At 37.5% G+C, this 27,968-nt stretch overlaps 1 protein-coding gene across 2 annotated transcripts in view; it reads right to left on the bottom strand.

Annotated features, from left to right (window-relative positions):
• Positions 1–27,936, bottom strand: part of LOC133519260 (proton-coupled zinc antiporter SLC30A2-like) — a 38,456-nt gene extending 10,520 nt beyond the window's left edge. The window contains exon 1 of one of the 2 annotated variants that reach the window (XM_061853253.1): positions 27,598–27,936. In XM_061853253.1, coding sequence (XP_061709237.1) covers positions 27,598–27,863 — 266 coding nt within the window. In that variant the 5' untranslated portion in view covers positions 27,864–27,936. Of the gene's footprint in view, positions 1–18,755; positions 18,951–27,597 lie in introns of those variants that run through there. The other variant, XM_061853254.1, reaches the window with a different exon arrangement.
• Between the last annotated feature and the right edge of the window lie 32 nt (positions 27,937–27,968).

The raw sequence follows: 27,968 nt of genomic DNA on the forward strand, positions 1-27,968 counted from the left end.
TCGTCAGTCATCGCCACCCGGCTGACACTTTGTTAGATGATAGTTTTGATGCTATTATGAATTAAAAAAATAGTCAGCCAGTTACACGCGGTGGAAAGACCGTCAGTTGATGACATGAACAATGAACATTAAAAAAAATGTCTTGTTACCGTAAGCCGAACCCGCATAACGGGTAGTGGCGAGGAGAAAAAAGAGAAGAACTTTAGTGAGCCCTGTTAAATAGCCAATAAGGCGCATTGGCCCCACTGGCGCGCACGTTGTTAATAGAACTCAAGGCTACAAGAGGTCACTGTGTCTAGGTAGGCGCGTAACATTAGTGGCGCAACGAGGAAACTGAAAGTGTTGACATATTTCACTAGGGCAGGGGTCGGCAAACCGCAGCTCGCTTGCCGCATGTGGCTCTTTGGAGGAACAATTGCGGCTCTTCAAGCTACTCAAAATATTAACACTTGACGTTCCCAGACCAAGAAAAAATACGTTTTGCGACTATCTGAGGTTCCCAAAACTAGTGATTTCTACTGCGGTTGGCTCTTCTTTTCAAAATTTTGCCGATCCCTGCACTAGGACATAGCATATAGCAATTGTTGTAACACTTGTACCAAAGAAAATTGAGTATACAGGCGTATTGTCAAAGTAAATTTTGTAGTCAACTCAATTTACTGCAATCTTTAGACACAGGACTAAAACTCTTAGAATGGCTATTTAGCCCATGTTCTTTCACTGATATTTGTAAAATATCAAACGGTGTCACAATCTACTTGAGTATAGGCCAAATGTATGTCGCCATCTATTCGATATTCTTTTTTCTTGAGTTTTCGAGGCCCGTTTTTTTCGGAGACCTTATTTATCTCATACCGCTTATACGTATTTAGTTATATATATCTCTTAGTTTGTACGGAGCATTTTAACATTTGGCCTACTTGGAATTACCCAGCAATATCAAAAACGTTAAAATTGAATTGAACTTAAGAATGAACTGGATTCTTGGTTGGTCAAAGGAGAGTGGCGATTATTTCCCGAAAATCGAATTTTACTGCAAGTGATTTTTCCATTCCCAAAATTTATCACTTTATTTTTTCTCCTTCCTTTCCCCAAAGCATTTCCAACCATTCGTATATTTTCCTGTTATTATATTTATTTTTCAATGGCTTATTTTCCTTCTAATGGAAAATAAATATAATAGGAAATTATACGAATGGTTAGAAATGCTTCCGGGAAAGAAAGCTATTCAGGAAAAATTAAGTGGTAAAAATTGCGAATGGCAGAACTCGCAACTTGGAAAAAATTATTTCCGGAGAATAGTAGCACCATTCGGTCAAAATGATATTAAGGCAAATTTGAGAGCAAGTGTTATTTCGATAAAACACCGGTTATATTATGTAATAGGTAAACAAACACAGAAAAACATCAAAACCTCATTAACAAAGATTCGTACTCATCACGTGTCCCGGATCAGATCAGAACCCGGAACTACAAGTTAATTAGGCAGACAAGCATAGCAACTAACTGGCCAATTCGAGCGTACAATGACATCAGAATGATATTTGAATCATATTTTTATGATAACAGTTCTTGACAAATTATCCGGTTTAGAACAATAAAAACCGGTTCCTTCATATGTCGGTGTCTATGTTTACGTGGCACACCACCAGGCCGACAAGCCATTGCGTCGCTCGTCGAATAAACCGGGTTTTAGGTTACAATAAAATTCTGAAAACGTTCGCGTTCTTATAAAAGTTCGAAAGAAAACCGAAATAAACCGGTATTTACCGGTATTTTAAAAAACTGTTTCCGAGCCTTGCTTCCTACTTCGAGCATAAGCATCATCATCATAAATTTAAGAGCTGTGCTCTTGTCTGTGAAGCAATATTCAGGTAGTTCTTTTATTAGCCTTTTCCATGACAACCTGATATGACACTAAGGTCCGACCGAGATCTCGGTCTCGGTCTCGGTCTCGGCATTCTCGGCCAAAAATCGAGCCGAGATCTCGGTCTCGGCTCTCGGCCAAAATGGGCCGAGATTCTTGCCGAGACCGAGAATAGGCAATGAGTTATCATTGGTGAATTTGAATTTTCCCCGCACGTGCGCCCGTTGCTTAGCCACCCGTTGGTTGCATCGCCCGCTCGGTGTGACGTTTTTTGTGATTTTGATTGGTTTCGTACCCACATTTTAAGCCAATTACTTATCAAATACTAAGTGTTGGGATCGGAGAGGCGCGGTTGCAAGTAATGACTAGTTCATTTGGGTCTTTTCGTTTTGTGGTTATTGATGAATAAATAAGTGTATATTGTTATCGGGATGTTTTTTGTTGTGAGTAGAAGATGACACTGGATATTTTGATACTGAATATATTTGTGTTAACGGCAAAACGCAAAGCAGTAGGTAAGTACAAAACGACACCTGTGGCGGATATTTTGGTTATAATATAGAACTCTTTATTTTGATTATTGTTATTTGTACCTCTCTTTGTCCACATCCGTATTGAAAACCGGCCAAGTGTGTGTCAGACCCATAATGGTAGGTTCCGTACCTTCATACAATACAAAAAGCCGTTAGTGGCACTTTCGTCGTTTTAATAAGAAGATCAGTTTTTTTATGACTCTTAAATGTCTTAACCGACCATATTCAAAATAATTTTCCTGAAAAATTATTTGCTTATTAAGCTTTATTATTCAGATATTTTTAAATGGTTTTGCTCTTCCAGTTCAAAATAAATAAATATTATAGGACATTATTACAAAAAATGGACTAAGTCCCACAGTAAGCTCAATAAGGCTTGTGTTGAGGGTACTTAGACAACGATATATATAATATATAAATATTTATAAATACTTAAATGCATAGAAAACACCCATGACTGAGGAACAAATATCCATGCTCATCACACGAATAAATGCCCTTACCAGGATTTGAACCCGGGACCATCGGCTTCATAGGCAGGGTCACTACCCATTAGGCCAGACCTGTCGTCGTCAAAAGTTAGAGGGGATCACACAATTTTTTTGGAGCGATTATTTCCAAAAGTTACTTAATCAAAAAAAACGTTTTTAGCAACCTCTATGTATTTTTAAATACCTATCTAATGATGAGCCACATGTTTTTTTTAATTTTTGTTACGTTTATATGAAGTATATATTTGAAAATATATTTTACAATTTTTTTTTCGAAACTAAGAAGCGACTTACACAATACATGTACACCTACGTTCCAAAGGTTATAAAATATATCGTATAGTTTTTGAGTAAAATGGCTGTGACGTACGCACAGACAGACAGACATAAGGACATGACGAAACTATAAGGGTTACATTTTTGCCATTTTGGCTACGGAACCCTAAAAATACTACATATTTAATAGCGTTAAGGATTGATTATGATAACTTTTTTCTGATAAATCGTTGAATTTCAATTATAAAACATTTTTGGTGCAAAATTCGTCTTTTTTTTCTATTTTATAAATTCTCGGTCTCGGTCTCGGTCTCGGCCGAGAATCCAATTGAATCTCGGTCTCGGTCTCGGTCTCGGCCGAGACAAAAAAAGCGTTCTCGGTCGGACCTTATATGACACTCAGCAAAGCAATTACCCAAGGTAAATGTTTGTAATGAATTTTGAATACCGCTATTGGCTGAGTAGGGTAGAAGCACAGTTAGAAAAAGGCGGTTATCATTATCACACAGCTCCCATCGATTTACTGCTCCGCACTTCGCAGCGACGTCCGGTGCTGCGGTTTTAAACTTTGTACTGTAGACTCTTGATTTGTATGCAAAAACCGCATGGTATAACATACTGGCTCCGCCCCTCCGTACGAAAGTGCGAATCGCACGACGATTTGCGCTTTAGGACGGAGAGGCGGTGCGAGCCGCAGGGTATGTCACACAAGCTCCGCAGTAGGTACCGTACGGATTTTATTACATATCGTATCGCACCATCGTAACGTCGTCGTTGCATGTGAATTCGTCGCTCCGCACTTTGCAACGAAATGCGGCGGCAGTGTGATAACCGCCTATTTAAACGTGACTACTAGCGCCATCTACTCCATGACGTTTGCAACTGTAAGCCGGTTCGCGATATTCGCGACACAGACATGAGTTACGACCGATTAATTTTCCAACACATTTGTAAATTTTATATAAATTGGTCCCCATTACCCCGCACGTGGCCATTACGCTAACTGCATGATGGTAGGTAGACGCGTAAACGTTTGGCTGATTGCGCCCGATTGCTATGTTTACAACGGTGCGCGCGCCCATACCAATAAAGGATCGACCACACCGCTGCTTAAAAATCCGCGGTGACGGTACGGAATTGCAGCAAAGGCCTGGTGTTGTACCATGTAAACATAGACACCGATATAGGAAACAAGTGCGAGTCGGACTCGCCCATGAAGGTTTCCGTACCATTTATGACGTATTAAAAAAAACTACTTACTAGATCTGGTTCACACATTTTTTCACTTTGGAAGTGTCTCTCGCGCAAACTATTCAGTTTAGAAAAAAATGATAATAGAAACCTAAATATCATTTTTGAAGACCTATCCCTAGATACCCCACACGTATGGGTTTGATGAAAAAAAATTTTTTTTAATTTTTATGACGTATTAAAAAAAAACTACTTACTAGATCTCGTTCAAACCAATTTTCGGTGGAAGTTTGCATGGGAATGTATATCATATATTTTTTTTAGATTTTTCATTCTGTTATTTTAGAAGTTACGGGGGGGGGGACACACTTTTTACCACTTTGGAAGTGTCTCTCGCGCAAACTATTCAGTTTAGAAAAAAATGATATTAGAAACCTAAATATCATTTTTGAAGACCTATCCCTAGATACCCCACACGTATGGGTTTGATGAAAAAAATATTTTTTTTAATTTTTATGACGTATGAAAAAAAAACTACTTACTAGATCTCGTTCAAACCAATTTTCGGTGGAAGTTTGCATGGGAATGTATATCATATTTTTTTTTTAGATTTTTCATTCTGTTATTTTAGAAGTTACGGGGGGGGGGACACACTTTTTACCACTTTGGAAGTGTCTCTCGCGCAAACTATTCAGTTTAGAAAAAAATGATATTAGAAACCTCAATATCATTTTTTAAAGACCTATCCATAGATACCCCACACGTATGGGTTTGATGAAAAAAGATTTTTTGAGTTTCAGTTCTATGGGGAACCCCCAAAATTTATTGTTTTTTTCTATTTTTGTGTAAACATCATGATGCGGTTCATAGAATACATCTACTTACCAAGTTTGAACAGTATAGCTTTTAGTTTCGGAAAAAAGTGGCTGTGACAGAATCGGACAGACAGACGGACATGACGAATCTATAAGGGTTCCGTTTTTTGCCATTTGGCTACGGAACCCTAAAAACGGTTTTTATTGTTAAAAACCGGTTTAAAAACAACGGTTTTTCAAGTGAAACCGAAATTAAAAGGTTTTGCGCCAAGTACATGATAACGGTTTGGAAATTTAACCGGTTGCCGAGCCTTGCACGTCACTGCGATTTGGCACCGTCAGCGTATTTTGAGCAGCTATGTGGAGGGCATGCAAAAAAAACGGTACGCTGACGGCAGGACACTGCCATTCCGTCTGTCACCGTTTATTGAGCGGTGGTGTCGCCGAACCTTAATTCGGTCTTCACGTTAGATGCAGGCATATACTTAGAACCGGATAGTACTGTCACTAATTAACAATTATGATTCGTTTTTAAGTAGTCACACTACTATATATAAACGTGTCCGCGGCCAGCATAAGTCAAGGGCCTTAAGCGACAACGTGGGACGACGTTGTCGCTTAAGGCCCTTGACAAGTTGACAGGTTATTCGTATAAAGATACAAACAAATCTCATCCTCATCAATTATGGTAAGCGAGAAAGTGGGACCTTTAACACAAATTATAAACTGCAATAGATGTCATCAAGCCCTCCAGTACAGTGGCCGTTTACGTGGCTAACGCCTTAACTAGTAGTGGCCTGAGGCCCACTGCTCAGCCACTGCAGCTTTTGGTCACTTTTTCTTTAATAATATCTGGGAGACCGAGCTTTGCTCGGAAAACATATAAAAACTCAAACATGCACGTTTTCCCAGAGATAAGACCTAGCTAAAAATAATAATACGCTTAAAAAAATATTACTACGACACTATTTGTTTATAAAATTGACCCTTATAAATGAGCAAGACCCGTGATAGGAGGCCCGAACGGTCCGAGCGAGAAGATCATACAGAGGATTGCCTCACTCGCACAGGGTACGAAAGGATAATTATCATGATTTTTATACCTGATTATCGATTTGCTAATAACCAAAAATTTTAATTTCAATGGTTATCATATTTTTTACCATCAAAGAAGCCAAAGAAAATAAATAAAGCTCCATCCATACCTGATCAAATACTATAATTATCTGGATAATTTCGAGTCCTACTCGAACTGTAAATATTTATTATAGTTACAGTATTGTCATAAATTGTCATATTTACTTATTGTCAAATGATCAGTTTCCTAACTCAAAACGAGATGCTATCCTCTGTGACTACCACCAGTTCGGCACTGACATAAACGCTATCGAGAACGTAACTTACTTTCTATACATCTCGCTCGTACTCGCATATAAGTGCGAGCGAGACGTATAGAAAGTAAATTACGTTCTCGATATCGTATATGTCAGTTTTGACACTGTCAGTGACTCATGGTACGGGTACTCTAGTAACTCGAGGTTGACAATGTTGACATGCACTTTTTTGACTAAGTACTCAGATCGGAATCTGTATAGATCCGGTGCCGCACACCCCTTCTGGCGTGCGAGCGGGACGTCGCTATATACTCACATAGCGCTGTCTTCCTCGCACACCGGAGCGGCGTGCGGAACCGCATCAGTGTGATAATCACGTTACAGCCTTGCGCACCCATAATGCGCGCGTTCGAGCGCATCCGACGTTTTTCTATGCGTTTCTTAAGGTCCCGTGAGGAAAAAGTGTGAGTTACTTGAGTATAACAAAAATCTTTATACAGAAAAATGCATCATAACACTATTTTAAATGCCTTAAAAACATGTATTCCGAACATTTCAAGACATGTGTAATTAGCCCAACCCAGGCCAGAATGCCTAAGAGTAGAGATGCCTCGAATAGGTTTTTGGCCGAATACCGAATATTCGGCTACGCTCTCGGCCGAATTGCCGAATATTTGGTAATTGGTAAAATATGTGACATTTTGAGTCACATATATTATGAAAACTGGCCGCGTACAAAAGACAATGTTTGCTAGAGTTAAGTTTTGTTGTCCTTCAGTAGAGTATGTACAGTACCGGCCAATAATACATCACCTCTATGTTTTTACGGTAGAACTTTGTTTATTTATTTGTAAGTGATTCCCATCTAAATACTTTATGTAGTCTAGTTTACCGAGCGATGAGAAAAAATTGTGTCATGCAATGGTTTTCTTATAGAGGTTTTTTTTAAATATATGTATAGTCAATTTCATTTTTGTATTAGATCTTTTTTAGTAGTACGCTGAATCTCCTATTGTAATTCACAGTATTTTATTGCAGTATTCATCATATATTTGTATGAAATGATAATAGTAAAATAGAGTCAGACCAAGATAAGTTGGCAGCGATTTTGAAAGCCCAGACGGAGTAAGTGTCAAGTAAATGTCGTAATTTCATAGAGTCTGGGCCTTCAAAATCGCTGCTAACTTATCTTGGTCTGACTCTATTTTACTATTATCATTTCTAACAACTTCCCAAGATTTTTTCAAAATATTAATAGTTATTTACGATACAAGTGCGAAAAATATAAAACAAACATATGTTTTTTTTTTTTAATGTACTGTTAATAAATATTATGGTTTGCTTCATAATTTATTTCACAACACGGAACCCTTCGAGCCTTTAGCTACGCTCGGGCTTCGCTTTCACTCTAATTAGAGCAGTGGGCCGCACGATATGCAGATAATATATTGACAATACAATGTAACGTAACGCAATACAATAACGATACACGTGACATTGGTGTGTAAGTGAGTAGTGGGGGAACTAAAAGCGATGATCGAGCTCAATTAAAATGGCATTTTTTTAAGTTTATGAGCTCTGTATGTGTTAGTACTTACGACTAAGGTATCTGCACGGCAGATCGTTAATTTTATTTTTCTTATGTTTGTGACCTTGTAGTTTTGTCTATGGTCTTAGAGCGAATATAGACGCAAAATTTGAACCCATATACACTTATAAAAGTATGAAATTTTGAAAGTAGTCAAACTAAAGAATTGGGCCGTCTTACATAATTAATCAGTTTAATTAATTATTCCAGCATTTAATAATTAATCAGTTTAATTCTAGGGATTTCTTAACAAAGATATTTTTTTAAGATCTATCAAAAATAATATCGTCTCCTAGATCATCGGCGTTGGGTGCCCTGGCCATACACACTAGGGTATGCCTGCGCAGTTTTGCATGTCCAGTTCAACTGCACAGGTAAAGCTGTACAGGAAATTGCAGTCGAATGCCACACACGCTCCTTTTTACCTGTGCAGTTGACAAAACTGCGCTGGCATACCCTAGTGTGTACATATGTCCAGCTTTAGTTACTTACCTATCTAATGTAAAAGGTATTTTTTCCTACATTCCGTTGATCGCACGATTCGCATGCGTTTAACGCGCCGTTTATCGCATAAAACAACCGTTTAAGGGTCTCCCCGCGGTTTTCATCGATTTTTGACTAGTTTTGAGTCGTTACTTCTACATATGATCTGTGCTTCTACATTTGCACTAAAGATAGAATTATAAGAAAAACGGCCATCGGTTCTTCAATCTTTTATCTCCATTCTAGTCTGCCGGATTTTGAAAGAAATGAACACTTATTGTTTTATATATTTTTTTAAACATTGTCTAAAAAACACTTTTTCGTTATTAGATTGCTGTGGAGGATTTTACATGTACAAAATCTACACATTTGGGTTCGTCTTTGACGTCTCTAAAAACTCCTCAGAGATTTTAATTTTAAACTAATTAACACAAAAGTTATGGTCAGTAAACCAGTTTATTGGCCTAAAATTGTTCAACTTTGATGCCAAATATCTCGAAGACAGTGAACTTTGAAGTAAATATGGTTTACTATATTGCTTACAGCTGTTGCTGTTAATATAATAAGCCACAAAAAAACATTAGAAAACTAAGGGATTCAGATCGAAGGTCATTGGCGTTAGGGACCCCCTTAAGGCAATCGCCCGACCGGCTGCCACGAAAATACGATATTGACAACTGGCACAGTGGTATTTTATGCTTAAAACAATGTCAGTTAAGTTGTTGTTGCTTTTCAGTGCGATCAGGGACATAGGTAAAGGCTTTATTAGTCCTATCATTAATTCGTTTATTGCATTTAATGGGGGCTATTTAGAACTAGTTGACTCGTAGGTAAGTATGAATGAATTGTGTGCGCAATTGTTGGCTGGACTGAGTTTAGAATGTTTAGAGTACAGGCCATTTTTTTAACATTAGAAAGAAGGTAAGCGATTTTGACGAGTCTTTCAATTGAAAAACATTTTTCTAAAATAAGTCACGGCGAAATTGTAACAATTATAAATCATATACGATCATATACATACATTCTGTTGCTTCATAAGTAATAATTAGTGATTAAAAAAAAACGTTTTTCAATAAAAAAGACATGTAAAGGTTTTTTAAGTACCTTTTTTTCTAATGCTAACAAAACGAACTATAGGTACCTAGCAACTAAAAAAAAAAGTTGCACACTCATAAACTTTGCCTTCGAATAGGGCTAGGTACCACAGGTACTAAGATAACGGCACAATCTGACGACTTAAAACATACTAAAGTATCGTCGGTGTATGGAAAATCTTTCACAGAAAACCGCAACTAAATTGGTCGATCTATTTTGTGCACTAACACAAGCATTCCCTTTAAACGGACTCCGTTCGTGATGTAGTTACTTCTACAACTAAAAGCGTCAAGTTTCGTAACATTTTCCTAATCTAATCTATTGCATTCTTAGTTATATGACCTAGAATACACATGCCCTATTTTAATTGCTAATACCTATACTGGTAGGTAATTACCTACCAATGCGTCAAGATTAAAAACTACGCAACAGTTCGAATAGGTAATTAAGTACGGTCAATATAATAAATAATAATACAAAACAAAATGAAGCGGCCAAAAATATATGTCACGCTCGCTCTTATGTTCTATGAATTCTGAGTTTATGTAGTGAGCGCATGGCCATACAAATTCATTTAAAGAATACTAACCGCTCGAGGTGAGGCGGTGCGGGTCGGGTGCCGGGTGGCTCTAATGAGCTGTGACCTTTAGGGACACTTGAACCATCTCACTAACTCGGGGTTAACTAGTTAAACCTGGATTTACCATGGTTACTAGTATAATATGACACTGGGTTAATGGTTTAACCGGTTAACCAAGGGTTAGTGGGATGGTGCAAGTGGCGCTTAGTGTAATAAATAGTTTATAACCCGGAAAAGGACATTTTATTCGGGAATCCATCTCTTAAGGGGGTGCAATGCAATGTGGTCGCAATTTGAGATGATTATGACTTGATGAGAGAGAACGGTTCAACTTCAACGAATTATACGCAGAAAACCGGGGTTAGACACGAGTGGAGGGAGGAAATGACCGAACAGGATAGTCTTATGTATCTTTCAGTAGGAGTAGCAGAGAAAGCGTTATTATTCTTTGTCAGTCTTACTATTTTAAATTCCCAACCATAAATGGTTTATGGTGGGTAACAATGAACCCGACCAAATTACGTAAGTAGGTTATGTTTGGTATGTTGTCAGGAAGCTTAGTGTTTTTAATTTCGTCGCACTGCGATATGTTCTGTCTCACAGAAGCGCACGCGTGTTACATATCTGTAGAAAAATACTAGATCTATGCAATATTACCATATATATATACTTTTTTGTGTACGATATTATTGCAAGTGACTGTACCTATTTCCTACTTAAGTCGATAAGGCATGTGCAAAAACATGATTGGGTAGGTAGCTAAACTTTTTTAGTAAGTTTTGTAGATACGGTAGAAAAAACGTTCAGATGCAGTGAGGTGTAGATTCATTGTTTTGTGATTATCTTTCTTGCTCTATGTATAATTAGGTCAGTATGATTAATTCCAAGATCACACAAGGTTATTTTTTATTTTCAGCGTCTCTAAAATTAAATTAAAAAAAATACGTTACTAATATGTAAAAGTTTTTCGCAGACATATTTTTTATTAGCCTATTTGTATGTCCCACTGCTGGACAAAGGCCTCCCCTCTCGCTTTCCAATCCTCCCAGTGCTGAGCAAGATCCCGCCAGTCCCGCTGGAACGCATCCAGGTCGTCCCGCCATCTCTTTCTCGGTCTGCCTTTACCACGGCTACTCTGCGAACATTAGTTTTAACCATATATTGAAATTTCTGGCAAGTGACAAAGAAAACGGATGTTTGTATTGCTTGTTCATGTAACATGGAGTCTACACTGCTAGATTTAAACATGTCCCAACTTCTGTCACAGCACTTTTAACCTTACTGCATTCACATAAAATTGAATATTACTCAACAAAATCATGCGCTACAAAAACCTATTTCGATAAATTCCGAATGTCTTATCAATTATTTGTTTATCGATATCAGTACACGTTGCAGTGTATATGTCCTTAATAAGGTCGGAGCCATGTCAACGAACTCTCAGCCTACCCTCTTGAGATTGAGCACTTATCGCGGAGATAAATATGTGCTATGTGTTCATCGTTTGAAGCGCTTCACACGCCTTAGGGCAGGGGTCGACAAACTGCGGCTAAACCCATAAAATTAACCCTTGAACTATCAAAATTATTTTATTTGATTAATATAACATCCGTTTAAAATATTTTTACATAATTTTCAATCGTGGCTGAATGCCGAATAGGTATGTGCCTTCGATGCCTAACCTGTCAAGAAATTACAAAATGGCGGAGGAATATTTGATATATCACCGCTTTTAAGAATTATTTAGCTTCAAATTTAGTATTTGAAGTTAGTGTGATGAAAAACATAGTGTGTAACTCCGGAAGCATTAATATTGCAAACTCGGGTCTCTAATTCCCTCCAGCCTGCGGTTGTCGAGAATTACCACCCTCGTATCCAAAATTTCACTTACCCCCTCCATTTTATCCGCATGTGTGGCAAAGTAATCAAATGTAAATTTTGAGTTGTTTCGTTATGTTGGCTGGTAGAATTGACTTTTAAATGACGATTGTGAATGATACATATTTAATAACAATCATTTTGAATTGATTGTTTGATATTTTACAGTTACTCAAGATTCCACATTTCAAACAACTCGCTACGCTCGTGGTTCAATTTTGGGATCTTTCGCTTGCTCGGATAGCAATATTAGCACGAGCGGTTAAACAAAAACTTTGCATCCTTGTAAAACAAATAAATATTTTGCAACGTCGGTTTGTAAAGATGTTTGTGTACTCGACTGTACGATCGTGCTTTTGTTCATTGATTACAAAATGGTGTCAACTGTCAACGGAGCAGGACCAAACGCAGGTTTTTTCGCAAACAAAATACCGCATAGGTATTGTATTGTCCAGTCCGCGTACTCCGTTAGCCATTAGTCAAGTCCCAGAAATGCAGATCAGAAAAGAAGACATTTTATAGAAAACAATTTAGCTTTCGGTCATAAATATGTTACCTACTATTCTGTTGGTACTTTTTACCGCCGATGGAACGGGGCCTATGCCCTTCTCCGGGCCTCAAACTATCTCCGGACCGAATTTCATCTAAATCGGGTACAGCAGCGGATTGATTCCCCATACAAACTTACATCCGCCTTTTAACCCCCTTATAGGATGATTTTTTGTATGCGAATATGTCCGTCCCGGGACTCAAACTATGTATACCAAATTTCAACTAAAACAGTTCAGCCGTTTACGCAATGCCGGATTTAGACGTCTGGAGGCCTCGGGCAATAAAGGAGTGGAGGCCCCCTGGGCCCAAATTATTTTCCAAGTAAAATTGGTAAATTTTCCAAAAATCTCTTTTATGGAGGCCCCGAGGCAGTAGCTCCGGTTGCCCTCCCCTAAATCCGGCCCTTCGTTTACGTGTGAAAAAGTAACAAAGTGTGTCTGTCCACTTTCGCATTTATAATATTATATCATAAGTATGAATAAGTATAGAGTGTTTATCATATAATTCATAGATTATAGACTTTACTCTTTATCGTAAGTGCACGCACCAAGGTAATGATTATGATTATATAATTAGTATCGTACGTTGTCATTATATTAAATAATAAATACAGGTCAAGACCTACACTTCTGGGCTAAGTCGTACTAAGTCGTACATATTACCAGCGGCAGAATATATAGACAAAGACATATAGACAAAGCTCTCACAGTTCCTTTTTTGACTTCGAGAAACGGTCATCTGACTGACAATGCCTGACGCATATCGCGAAAGTCATCCCTTCTCCATAGATATAAAACGCCCGCAGCTTTGAATAGTATCCATTACAAAATTTCCTATTTAAAAAAAGGTTGTAATTAGGCAATAAAAGTTTTAATTGGCTAAAACTACATTTTGTATGTCGTCTTGCGCGGCATTAGAATATTTCACTCTGTTTCGACTTTTGATGTTTTAGTCGACGTCAAGCAAAAGTACATTGTCAGTTTTTGATTCTGTACCCCTAGTGTAAATAAATTCGATTTCCAAACGTGACGTACGCGTTTGCGTTTAGTCTCATTTTGTATTGGATTTCGAAAGAGCGCGCCAAGCGGGACGTTTTGGAAACTCAAAATCCTATACAAAATGAGACTTAACGCAAACGCGTTCGTCACGTTATGATGTCGATCACAGTTACACTAGGGGTACTGATAAGAAAGATTTCAAAAAACTTTGTGACAAGCGCCTTATTAAACACGGCATATAAATATGATAACGTTTTATCCTACAAGCATGAGGAAAAGGTATAAATTACACGCCGATGGTGGTCGATACTTCGGAGAAATTCGGCAGGAGGCAAAAAGAACAAGAGGCGAGCAGGCGAGCCGCACCATCGTTCGCATTCTTGATTTATGTTATGAACGAGGCCGCCAATCAGATATCAAAATTAAAGATGAAACAAGAAGCCAGTTTTTTGCAATATTTAACTTACGGAAAAAATATATAAGCCTTTGATCACAATTTTTCAAATGATGACGATGATGTTGATGAAGCATGAAAGTAAGGCAGTCCATACTTTTTTACGAGCTTTGGGTAAAGAAAGCTTAATTCTTTATTATAAGTGACATACTTACCTAAACTTCTTTACTTTAGGATATGCACTAAATCAGAGATGTAATACCGATTTTACACGGGGCCAGTATAGGGAAGAGCAATTAGGAAGACGGTGGACGTTCAAACTTAGATCAGGCAATTAGTACAAACGGACCGCGCCGAAGCAGACGACGTCAATATTTTTATGATTCGCTTGCTATATCTAGTTACAAATAGTGAATATTTATACTAATTTTCTCAGAGCACAAATACTGTCGTCTGAAACGCAAAATAAACACTAGGCCAGCCGCAGTCAGTCAATCAAAAATGTGTTGGAAGAAGGCAACTGTCCCGAAGAAACAGACCGGCTGTCATAGCTATCTTGACAGTAGGTACTGTTCTGCTTCGGTCAGCGCGTTCAAATGGTATTAATACTGTTCTGTCCACTACACTGGCTCACTTACTCTTCTGTCCACGTGTGAAACCAGCATAAGAGTGGCATAGGAAAATTTCATGTAGGTATAAAATGTAGACGTCGTAACTTTGTCTGGCTGTTCGACTTAATCTAAAGTTTGATCATGATCATGACTCACACTAGTCACAATAGACTCAGCTGTGTGGTTGTTGTTTTTATTGGTATTTTAAATTCTTTATGTGCAATATCGATAACTGCATATGCAGGTACCTAGTTACCTACTGCATAATCGTTACTCAGATCACTCAGAAATAAGTCCAACGTTTCACGAATCAGGAAAACTTTTCAAAACAATTCAAAATGCCTATATACTCGTATGATTTTATACTGATTTAATCAAGTACGTTTTAATCAAGGGTAAATGCCATGTTATAAATACCTTCTGAAACTAGAAGTTCACAAACCCCCCCGAAATCTGCTTTCGTGGACAACAATCCGCAAAAACATATATAAAAATGCAGGACATGAATCTAGTATTTAGTATGGATTGGGCTTGAGTGGTGGGGGGAACTGACCGGGATAGTCCTATTCCTATGTATCTTTCAGTAGGAGTAGCAGAGAAAGCGTTATTATTGTTTGTCCTTGTCACAGTTTCATTTTTTATTCCCCACCGTAAAATTTAGTATGGTTTATAGTGGGCAACAAATTACCCGAACAATTACGTAGGTTGTTTTTAGTGTGTTATTAGGAATATTAAAACGTATTTTTAATTTTGTCATATTGTGTATGTTCTGTCCCTCACGGGGGCATGCGGTATAACACATCTATAGGTACGGTCATACCATCTATAATGCAGGGGTGCCAAGCTAATTGCTTTGCTGAGTGTACGTCTCGAAAATTCGCGTCTGTAATGAAAAGTTTATTAGAAATCATTTGAAACATGTAATACAATGTATTACATGAGTATTAGTAATGTACCACGCGACACCCAACACAACACGAAATGAATATTAACGACTACGATTTAACACGCATCTGTCTTTCTTTTATTTACGATTCGTTGCAACGGGTTTTCTTACAGTTTCATATAAAACTAAGAGTACCAATGAAGGTAGTGAGCATTTTGAACTTTATGCTAGCAATGATATAAGGTCTACTAAAAGGTTTCTTCATTCAGAATGTAGGTACCTATTTAGTTTTGTTACTACACAGTGGCTACAGCGCTTTTCAGGCTTTTGTTTAGATTTAGATTTATCTTATACCTTTAAACGAGCAATTCTTGTATATATATATTTCTGTGATCTCGGAAACGGCTCTAACGATTTCGCTGAAATTTGGTATATGGGGGTTTTTGGGGGTATACAATCTATCTAGATTAGTCTTATGTTTGGGAAAACGCGTGTTTTCGAGTTTTCATGCGTTTTTCTTTCGACGCAGAATATGGTCGCTAATTTCGTGTTGCCGGCCACTGTCCGTCTGGTCCAGCGGGTTAAGACGCGGACTGCTAAACGAAGAAGTGTTACGGGTTCGAATCTCGCCCGGTGACTAACTTATGTTTTTTTTTATATGTTCAAGTTTATATATAATTTTTTAATTTTTATTGTTTTAGACAAGTTTAATTTAGTAAAAAAAATACCTATGTAATAAGAGAAATTGACAATAGGTGGCGTTACTCTGTGACAAGTGCTGTAAGGTTAAAATCGCTTGTAAATAATAATAATTGTCAGTTCACATTTTACTTTTTAAGTTTATGTAGATTATTACCTATACACCACCATATTACAATCAATAGTTATAACCGAGCAAAGCTCGGTCGCCCAGGTACTAGATAGTTATCTTCTGTCAAGATTCAGAGGCTTTTTCCACAGTATTGACACGAGTCACCTTCAATCTCGTCTCTTCTCGTCTCGTCGTTAGTTTAACTACACTAGCAAGCAAAATAATGCAGTATAAGTACTTTATACGTACAAATGTGTGTGTGAATGTGCTTTTTAGTGACCAAGCAGTGTCTTAAGTAACGGTGGTCTGTGGTCCTAGCTATGTTTGCTATAAAATTATAATTGTTATAATATACTGCGAGTCAGGAACAGAATTCCATGATCAATCGCCTCCCGGGCGATAACTCGTATAGTGGTTAACGGCTATGTATGATGAACCTTCGTGGACGTCAGCTGCCGCTCCGTTGGTGGGTTGAGGTATCACAGCCACCGAAACACGTAAAAAAATAAATTTAGTCTTCGCCTCCCGTTTGATACTTTGTCAGATGATGGTTTAGATGCTATTGTGCTATGTCCGCCGGTTGTGTCGCGGTAGAAAGAACATAAGCATGAACATGTAAAAATAAGCGCTTTACGTTTTTATGGTAGTGATAACAAATTCATGAAACTTTGCATGAAGCATTCCCTCAGGCGTTTCAATACACCGATTACGCATTACGCATAGTCCTACCTACCTACTTTGCGTACATAAGTGGTAAGGCGCTTATTTTTTACAAGCTTTTATTTAACTTGCCCTGTTAGTATGTATAGGACAAATCTTGCAAGTTAAATTTGACCCACTTCCTGGTTTCCGATGAAGCTGAAAATTTGCATCCATATGTAAGTCGGGTGACAATGCAATATTATGGTACCATCAAGCTGATCTGATGATGGAGACAGGAAGTAGCCAAAAAACAACGCAATCTTATTGTGTTTGGGGTTTTTAGAATTGTCTCGATGACTATTAGTTGCCTATGGAAAAAAGTACAGTCAGCGATAAAAGCTTGTATCAAAAATGAAAATTTTGCCAAAAACTTATTACACGTTCATGTGACCAGCTGACGGTTTTTTTACTTTATAATAGCATCTAAACTTATCTGACACAATATCAATCGGAAGTCGCCTCCTGACTGTTTTTTTTACATCAACGAATGGCGCTTTTTTAAATTCATTATAACACCTAAACTATCCTCTGATAAAGTATCACCCGGGAGGCGATGACTGACGATATAGTTCCTGGCCCGCGGTCTATAAGATACCTTTAAGGCGTATAGCCAGCAAATTTGAAGGAAATAAAAGATATGGTGCGCCGCGCGAAACGTGCGACGGAAGATATGACCGTAACAATTCCTCGGAGCTCTCCCCGTTACACATCTTTCCTATTAAGGCAATTTAGGTCCTAGATCCAACGCATATCTAGTACAATGACAAGTAACCTGCATATATAATTAGTATGCTTTTCACTAGATAACATGCACTAATAATACACAATGCATAGACCTATCCATAGAGATCAGAAGACAATAGCGTATGTGTCGTAAAATCTGCCGCGAATGTACAATCCACATTATTCTACAGGCGTCTAACATTGACTGAACAGATGCCGCCATTTAAAAAAAAAAACCCAACCGATTTGGTACATGAATTTTATTTGGTTGGTGAATACTCCTAATCTAGTATTGATTAAAACATTTAGGACACTGAACATGAAAATATCAAGAAACCTAAATGGGCCGATTTTTATTTCGTTCTTGAATTGAGCTCATCATGCGGCGGATTAAATACGAAAACTCAAAATGTTGGGACAGAGAAAATATATTTAATTTTACGTGAAGTTACGAAAATACCATATGTTTTCTTATGTCAAGATTTTTAGGCCATACGGTGAAATTACGATTGCATTGTACAGAATAAGAGAAACACGAGGCAAAATGAAACAAACAAGCAAAAAAAAAAAAAAAAAAAAACAACAAAATGAAAATACGTCGAAATGTCACTAAGTCAGAATAATTTGGGTCTCCGTTACAAATAAAGTCGCGTGGTCTTTGCTGCCAACACGTGTTGCGGTACTATTTGTCACCTAGTTCACTTATACATATCGACACGAATAAACTACTATCAAGTCTGCAAATATATAGATACTACTCAACAAATAATTACTTTTCGATCATGGTAGCTAGTTAAGACACTTTTTAGCGAAACCTCTTTTTCAAAGTATTTGTTGACTTTAAGCGTCTTCTGTATTTCAGTATTTACGGTAACAACCAAAAATATTACATTCCTATTACATCTATTGCAACAGACACGTGTCATAGAAAAGCTAGGCAAACTCACTGTATCAACGGCTTGCTATCTTCAGACATCCTTGGATCCTAATGCCACTTCGAACACACACTGAACACAACCCAACGTAGGTTCTAATACTATTTAACTAGTAAATAGGGAAAAACAGTAGTATATCACTAATACAGCTTGAATTTTACTACTACTTTAGTCTAAGCGCACGATAGGAACTAATTCCAACCATTACTGGGTCGTTATCTAGAATACTTTGAGTGGTTATCACCTACCGGGCACTCCTTCGCATTGGAGATAACATTACGATGTGCAAATAGGAGCCGATTATACTGTAAACATGTTGTATTAGGGTCCCGTCTGTTTGCTTAGGCGCTTTATCGAAAACACGTTAAATTTTTAGGGCTTAATTCAATTCTGATGATTTCTGAACAATAACCGTCTCATTTATTCAAGAACGGATGTCACTAAAATAGAAAATCGTATTTTTTTCTGTACCTATTAAAATTCTTTCCAATTGTGTACATAATTCGTTTTGGATTAAAATAGTTGAATGACGCCAGTAAGGATATGATGGTCCTATTTGTCTACGTGTCAGCGTGATAAGGACAGATTTTGTCTCTTTCAATCGCATGAACTTATTCAGAAAAAAGTGCACCATTTACTTTTTTTTTTCGAACCGAAAACCATTTTGAGTTATTTCTACCAACTTTTAAGTTATTTCTACTCAGAATCACGCAGACTATCGATTTAAAATGGCAAAAATTTTACCGAAATAATTTTGTGACGCATTTTCAGATACATATCGTATTTTATGGTTTAAGACATTTATTCTCATAAGAATATACAATATTCACTTAAAATAAGAATTCAAATTTAACTTAATGCTATACAATAACTTGGTGTGTATGTTAAAATGCGAAACGTGTGAATATCCAAAATTGGCATGAAAAACTAGAGACGTTTTTCTTTGTTTTAATCGATAGTCCTCGTTTTTTTTAGAAAAAAGTAAATGGTAAACTTTTTTTCTGAAAACACATACCTACGGTAACACCATCATGTCATGCGATTGTACTTATTTAATACTGTGAATAAACCCATCCATAATACCCCTGCAGTTGTCATTACCCCTAGTGTAAATTTATTCGATGGCGTAACGTGACGTACGCGTTTGCGTTAAGTCTCATTTTGAGTTACCAAAACGTTCCGCTTGGCGCGCTGTTTCTAAATCCCATACTAAATGAGACTTAACGCAAACGCGTACGTTACGTTTCGCTATCGAATAAATTTACATTAGGGGTACATTATCTAAAATCTTGCGTTTAAATTTGCTTTCATTTTTGATGCATAGGTATTTAAAGTTTTTATTTCTAGAGTAAATACGTAAAGATAAGGCTTAGCTTATGCGTAAAAGCAATTAAGAGGGAAGTATGCCATGAACTCGTCCAATACAAAAATAGAAAATGTTTTTCCACTTCTAAGTATTTTCTATTCTCCATGATATCTTAGTATGTTATTAACACAATGAAAAACTAGGTTTATAAGTTTCATGTTTCCAATATTTGCAATTATTTTTAAAGCGAAACCTATAAACCTGAAACATTATTGAAGCCATCGACATCAAAATCAAGGTTCTTCAAAAAAGGAGTGTACAGGTTTTTAAAGGGTCGGCAACGCGCATGTAATACCTCTGGTGTTGCAGGCGTCCATAGGCTACGGTGACTGCTTACCATCAGGCGGGCCGTATGCTTGTTTGCCACCGACGTGGTATAAAAAAAAAGAAATGAACATTTCATATAAAAAGTACCGTTATTTCGTTAGGATCGCAAAGATATTCTTCCCTCTTAAAACTTTTTTTGAATTATGGGAACCCCTATTGGAAAAATTTATGTCTGTTAACGCTTTCTGGATTTGAACATTTTGAACTTAGTCTGTTTACATTGAGACGTTCGCAGAATAAGTCGTTTGGTTTCAAAGAATAAGTACATCATTTTCATTATAGGGCGAGTAGCGATAAACGTTGGGCAAAGATTCGTTTAATATAGGATAAGAAATTTCTAATTATTTTGGTATATGATTTTATTCCTGACTGTACCTCCTGTCCTTTACATAGACATCTATACGTATCAATCGTGTTTAAGACCTAAATTTGATGTGGTTACGTTTTTTCGTCGATTTTAATTGATCAAAATTTAAACATAGTATCAATAAAAAGGGGTTTTTAATCTGAATAAAATTGATATTATACCATTAAATTATTCCATCGATATTTTAATATTACTAAATTATCCAGAAAGATTATTATTAAATCCTTCGTAAATCTGACGACAACTAAGTACGAGTAATTCGATAATATCATATTGTTTAGTATTTTATGCTTTTGTTTTGAGCAATTTTTTTGATCCTAATAATCTGTATGTTACATTATTTTTTCATAGACAGAACCCTAAAAAGATCGTGTACTAATTAGTTAATTATTTTTACAATACATTATTATTTAAGGTACATTTAAAAGATGAAAGATTTGTAATTAAACTAATTAATACTACACGATAATAAGCACATTATCTGATTAGATACGGCTACTACATGTTCGAGTATGGCTAACATAAGGATTAGTAGATTAGTTTAGATAAATGATAACCGAGTTCAATCCCAGGCAGTGCACACGTGTTTAGTGTTTTTTTTTTTAATAAAAAAAAATAATTAAATAATCATTTAATTCATGCATAACCCATATACGTGTTAGTCTTCTTCTGCCTCGCGTTGTCCCGGCATTTTTACCATGGCTCATGGAAGCCTGGGGTCCGTTTGACAACCAATCCCAAGATTTGGCGAAGGCACTAGTTTTTACGAAAGCGACCGCCATCTGACCTTCTAACCCAGAGGGTAAACTAGGACTTGTTGGGATTAGTCCGGTTTCCTCACGATGTTTTCCTTCACCGAAAAGCGACTGGTAAATATGAAATGATATTTCGTACATTAAGTTTCGAAAAACTCACTGGTACGAGCCGGGGTTTGAACCCGCAACCTCCGGATTGCAAGTCGCACGCTCTTACTGCTAGGCCACCAGCGCTTCTACCCATATACGTGTTAGTAACAGCCTTACATATAATAATAATAATTCAGCCTATATACGTCCCACTGTTGGGCACAGGCCTCCTCTCATGTTCGAGAGGGCTCGGGCTATAGTCCCCACGCTAGCCCAATGCGGATTGAGGACTTCACATACACCTTTGAATTTCTTCGCAGATGTATGCAGGTTTCCTCACAATGTTTTCCATCACCGAAAAGCTAGTGGTAAATATCAAATGATATTTCGTACATAAATTCTGAAAAACTCATTGGTACGAGCCAGGATTTGAACCCACGACCTCCGGATTGAAAGTCAGACGTCATATCCACTCGGCCACCACCGCTTATTAATAAAAACAGCCTTAAATAATAATGTTAAACTAAGACTATTACAATTTTCTAAAGTCTACCATGCAACATGCATACTTAGGGCTAGGACTACACAATACCAGATGAGCAATACATACACTTTGATAGATCCCACGACAAGTTTTTTTTTAAACCACGATGTTAGCAAGCAAACGTACGGCTATCTGATGGAGAGCTGATACCGTAGCCTATGGATACTTGTAACTTGAAAGGTGGCAAAGGTGACAATGTCGACCCTTTACAGATTGACTGTGTTGACAGGTTAACATGCTACATGCAGTACCCCTAGTGTAATTTTAGTCGATAGCGAAACGTGACGTACGCGTTTGCGTTAAGTCTCATTTTGTATGGGTTTTTGAACAGCGCGCCAAGCGGGACGTTTTGGAAAGTCAAAAACCTCATACAAAATGACACTTAACGCAAACGCGTACGTCACGTTTCGCTGTCGAAAATATTTACACTAGGGGTACAGAACTGGGCTGAAATACCTGATACAAAGTACGTTTTATATTTCCTGCAATGTTCATCAACGATTTAAAGAATTCGAATACCGTGTAGTGATATTACAATATTAAACATAACATAAAAGGACACCTTACTGTCGTAATTCAGGTAAACATGATGAAGTCATACAGTCTCAGTGTCAAATATTATCATGAACAGTAAGATAATAATTATTTGTATAGCATTTACATGTAATTTATTATTTCACGCATGTGTAGGTTAAAAATAATCAAGGTAAATAAATAACAGTTTTAATAGTACATTGTGCAACGAGGGGGGTAAGTGAAATTTTGGAAACGAGGGCGGTAATTGAAGGGAGGGAATTAAAGACCAATAATTGCAATATTTTTACCCCTGGAGTTGCACACAATGTTTTTCATCACACTTGCGAAGAAAAAACTAATTAAAGCGAAATAATTCTTAAATACGGTGACTTTTCAAACATTCGTCCGCCATATTGTCATTATTTGACAGGTTAGGCATCGAAGGCCTATCCAGCATTCAACCACGATTGAAAATACTGTTAAAATATTTTTAATGGCTATTAAATTAATCAAATTAAATATATTTAAACATAAACAATAAAAATAAATTATAAACGTTAATATTTTAAAAGTAAAGTAATAGGTCGGCAGTGCGTTTACGGACCGCGGTCCGCCATTTGATGACCCCTGCCCTAATGGATAGCAGCATTTGATCTGATTTTAAATGTAACATTTTTTTTTATACTACGTCGGTGGCAAACAAGCATACGGCCTGCCTGATGGTAAGCAGTCTCCGTAGCCTATGTACACCTGCAACTCCAGAGGAGTTACATGCGCGTTGCCGACCCTAACCCCACCCCCCTCGTTGAGCTCTGGCAACCTTACTCACCGGCAGGAACACAACACTATGAGTAGGGTCAAGTGTTATTTGGCTGCGGTTTTCTGTAAGGTGGAGGTACTTCCCCAGTTGGGCTCTGCTCTAGATCTGGAATGACATCTGCTGTGCTGTGCCCTACCACACAAAGCGAGATGACATTCATAATGCCCATGCCTCTCTTTTGGACGTAGTTTAAGGACATACCCGGGTCCAAAATGTGTCCAAAATTTGTGAGTTTAATATCTTTAATAAATAAATGGTTAATTTATTCTCACTTTTAAGTCTTTTAACCAATTTTGGCGTATTACTTACGGTAAATAGAACAATTTCTGTTTATCAGTACCCCTAGTGTAAATTTAGTCGATAGCGAAACGTGACGTACGCGTTTGCGTTAAGTCTCATTTTGTATGGGTTTTTGAACAGCGCGCCAAGCGGGACGTTTTGGAAAGTCAAAAATCTCATACAAAATGACACTTAACGCAAACGCGTACGTCACGTTTCGCTGTCGAAAATATTTACACTAGGGGTACAGGGCCTATGCGGTAACTTCATCAATACCTACAGAAACCTTTTCACAGAAATGCCTCATTATTTGACACGACTTCGGATGTTACATAAAATAATATGAAGATGAGCTAAATTTACTTGGCGCCGTTCTGTGGAGCAAGAGCTACGTGTATTGGGGAGGGTGGGAGGAGGTTACCCAAGCTGCCCAGTACCGGAGTCAATGGAACAACATGATTCGAGCCCTACACCCCAGCAGAGGGTAACGGGATGAAAAGAAGATATAATAGCTTTAATTGACGATCATTTGCCTTGCTATAAGATATCGGAAGATACCAAAATATATATAACAGATTCGTGTGTGGACTCTGTCAAATGGAACGTAAACTATATCGTAAGATGCCTTGCAATCTTTTGGTATATTATCGCTCCGTCTTGATGAGCTTTAACCGATTCTAGTGTGTGTGTGTGTGTGTGTGTGTGTGTGTGTGTGTGTGTGTGTTATGAGCAGTTTTGACAAATATATGGGGTTTTTGTCGATTCACTTTTTGGAATATTTACAATATAGTGGATCCATGGGGGATCGCAAAATGATAACCAGAGCCATAAGTGATAGGAGATAAAATATAAAGTACAATATAAAATGTTAACAAACAAATATTAAAATACATTCAACTGTTTTCACAATATTTTGTATTGTTTAACTTGAATGCATTTGACGTGCGTAGACGTGTGCAACGTTTGCTCATTAATATACTGTTTTGAAACCAGCAACGATCTAAGACAATAGCGTATGCAACTGTATATTACATTACAGTTCATCGCGAGCAGGGATCAAATACAGAGTCGTCACCAACATACAATACAACGCTTCCCATTGCTGATTCTGATCCTCTGATTCTTGTGGCAGCTCCAGCCTGCATTTTCTGCAACAAGGACTAGAAAGAAAAGACTATAAGGGAGAAGCGATGTTGAGGTAAAATAGCACTGCGAGCTCGCATGACTCTGCTTCGAGCTCATTGACGGCGCGCGAACTCGCATGCGAGTTTTTACGTAGTTACATTGCGGATTGGACTATTGAGGTTACATCCAGTTCAGCTGACCGAACAAATACCGCGATGTAATGAAAGTCTCATGCGAGTTCTCATGAAAGTCTCAAGCGGCAGCGAGTCGGTGGGGTATGTTATCAATGTTATCATCACATCTCAGGTTCTAAATCAAACAGAGTAAGCTGGCAAATTTGATGTGTTACATATGTGTTTACATCACCGAAAATCATTTAGTAATTAAATTAATTAAGTTTCGGGATACTCATTTGGCCTCGTATTAGACGTATTTGAACCTACGACCTCCTCTATTAGTCCACACGCGTAACCGCTCAGCTACCGCCTTATGCTTACAATAACCACAGGCAATAAACTGATCATAATGCAAATTACAAATAATTGTGCTCTCATGCATTATTGCATTGCAGAGATGCGAATGTCAGACCCATATCAAACACGTTACTGTTTGGAGAGTACATTTATTTGCAATCAGTTCAATGGCACGACTTTCAGTGTTTCAAAAGGTATTTGGGCATCAAGCTTAGCTCGTCGGAGGTATGCAGAAATGCGCTAAAATGTTGGAGCCGTGCACGCACACGTCATGCAAACGGTGTGTTGTTCCCCCGGGATGTCCCTCCGCGCCATCCCGGCGTCACTCTTAGGATATGATAGATGGAGCCGTCTAAATTCCTATAAAACACCCCAAAAAAAGCGCTGTGCCGTCCCATGAAGATCTGTATATTACAACGCGCAAGTGCACGTCTATGGACATGCATCCGGTGTGCACACAGACACACAGCACATGTCTTAAAGGGGTCGATAGGGGTCATTCCATGAGCATAGATTGCGAGTCACGTTTTTTTTTCGCATTAACCTTATAGTGCGAGGTGTCATTGGATAGGTCTTTCAACGAATAAGACAACTTCTTCAACAATAAGTTTTTGATGAAATGAATATTATGTGAAAGAAAGAAATAGTTTATTTGTGTCTAAATAAAGACTCAAGCAAACAACACATAATATAACATTACATATTAATTAAATATGTAATCATATGAATATTTTAAATAATTATTAACATTAATATAAAAAAAAAAAATTATTAAGCCACGGTCCCGACTTGATAAACAAATAATTTTGTTTGTCAGCCTAGCCTTGTCAGCAGTGACCGTGCCTATGTAGCAGAAGTAAATATACCCTATTTATCGGTGTTTATCATTATCACAAATATCTGTTCCTAAGTTATGGACATTTTTTATGTATTAAAATATTTATCTACCTATATATGTTGTTGTCTAGTGCCCACAACATGAGCCTTATTGAGTTACTGTGGGACTAGGTTGATTTGTGTGAGAATGTCCTATGATATTTTTTTTATTATCCCTTGGAGTGGTAGACCGTCGACTTCCGACCAATTACTTGTATGTCATTTAAATTTCAAATTTGATTCTTTGAAATAAGATTGAAATTCCAATAACTCAAAAATTACACATGTCACTTGAAGAGATTATATACTTTTGCCTAGTCTCATACATTTTTATTGCACAATCAAAATAAACTAGATTAAACATTACTATTGTCGTTCCCATTACTGAGTTGTCTGATCTACATGTGTAAGATTTGTTAGAATAAACAAAATATGTGTGTATAGCTAGACAAACTCCACTGCATCGGCGCTCATAAATTTGCTGATATTACCCGTAGTATACTGCAGTAAAAAGGTCCTTATTAAAAAAAATACTGTACAGACTTATGTAGTGATTGCTAGTAATTTTATCAGTTGTAAGTAATAATATTTGGGGTATTGACAAGTGAAAAATATATTTTTGCATAGTGCAGTTGCCCGGATATCACTAGACCTTATAAAGCAAAGTCCCCTGCGGCATCTGTCTGTCTGTATGTTCATTATAAACTCAAAAACTGCTGAATGGATTTTCATACGGTTTTCACCTATCAATACAGTGATTCTTGGGGAAGGGTTAGGTGTACAATGTGTTAAGGTTTTGTGTAACCCGTGGAAAGCCAGGGTGGTTCACTAGTATTATGTATGTTACAATGGGTCACTCACATATTTTTAAGTCAAAGATTGACTCTAAAATTGTTCTAATATATACTTACAGTATATGAGTGACCTGTTATAATATGTTAATTTTTTTAATCTAAAATAATTATGATTTATGATGTTGATGTAGCATCATCAAAATATTACCCTCAATATGTTAGCCTTCCTTACGTAGTACTTCTAAGTAACGTATAAACTTATCAGATATGATTTAAGAATTAAGTAATCAAATTGGCACATACTAAAATAAAGTAGGTAGTCTTTTATGATGAGTACACACCAAAGATCCTTATAAATCAACAAAAAGGCAGTAAATTTACACACACCATGCGATCTCGACTCTCGCGAAACGTAAGTACTATTATTTGTTTTTATCGGTCACTCACTCTAACTTTTAAAATGTCAAAGGTCCAAGGTGACCTAAAACCGTTCTGTCTAGAAATAGAGGGCTGAAAACTTACCCGTTCCCATTATGTTTTTCCTGATCCATCACTTTATTTTGCACTAAACACCCAGGAGTTTCTGACTTCTCCGCGACGTGGTGAGCCTCAACATCGTCCAGGATCGCCGCCCGATCCGCGTTCGACTCGTTCAACTTATCACTCGACAAACTCTTAGCTTTATACCGACCGTTCAGAGGCGTCAGACCTTTATCACTAAACGAAGCACTCAAACCGTTCAGTTTCGTATCTATCTGCAACTTTTCGCTAATTATATTAGATGACATTTCGCAGTTCGCACCAAACAACGCACTACGTCAGTTCTGTCAATCTCAGCTGGCGCGGGCGAACTGACGTGCGGTGTGTGAAACCAAACGTTTTGCTAGACGTCG

This window comes from Cydia pomonella, chromosome 6, assembly GCF_033807575.1.
Source record: "Cydia pomonella isolate Wapato2018A chromosome 6, ilCydPomo1, whole genome shotgun sequence".
Taxonomy (NCBI): Eukaryota; Metazoa; Arthropoda; class Insecta; order Lepidoptera; family Tortricidae; genus Cydia; species Cydia pomonella.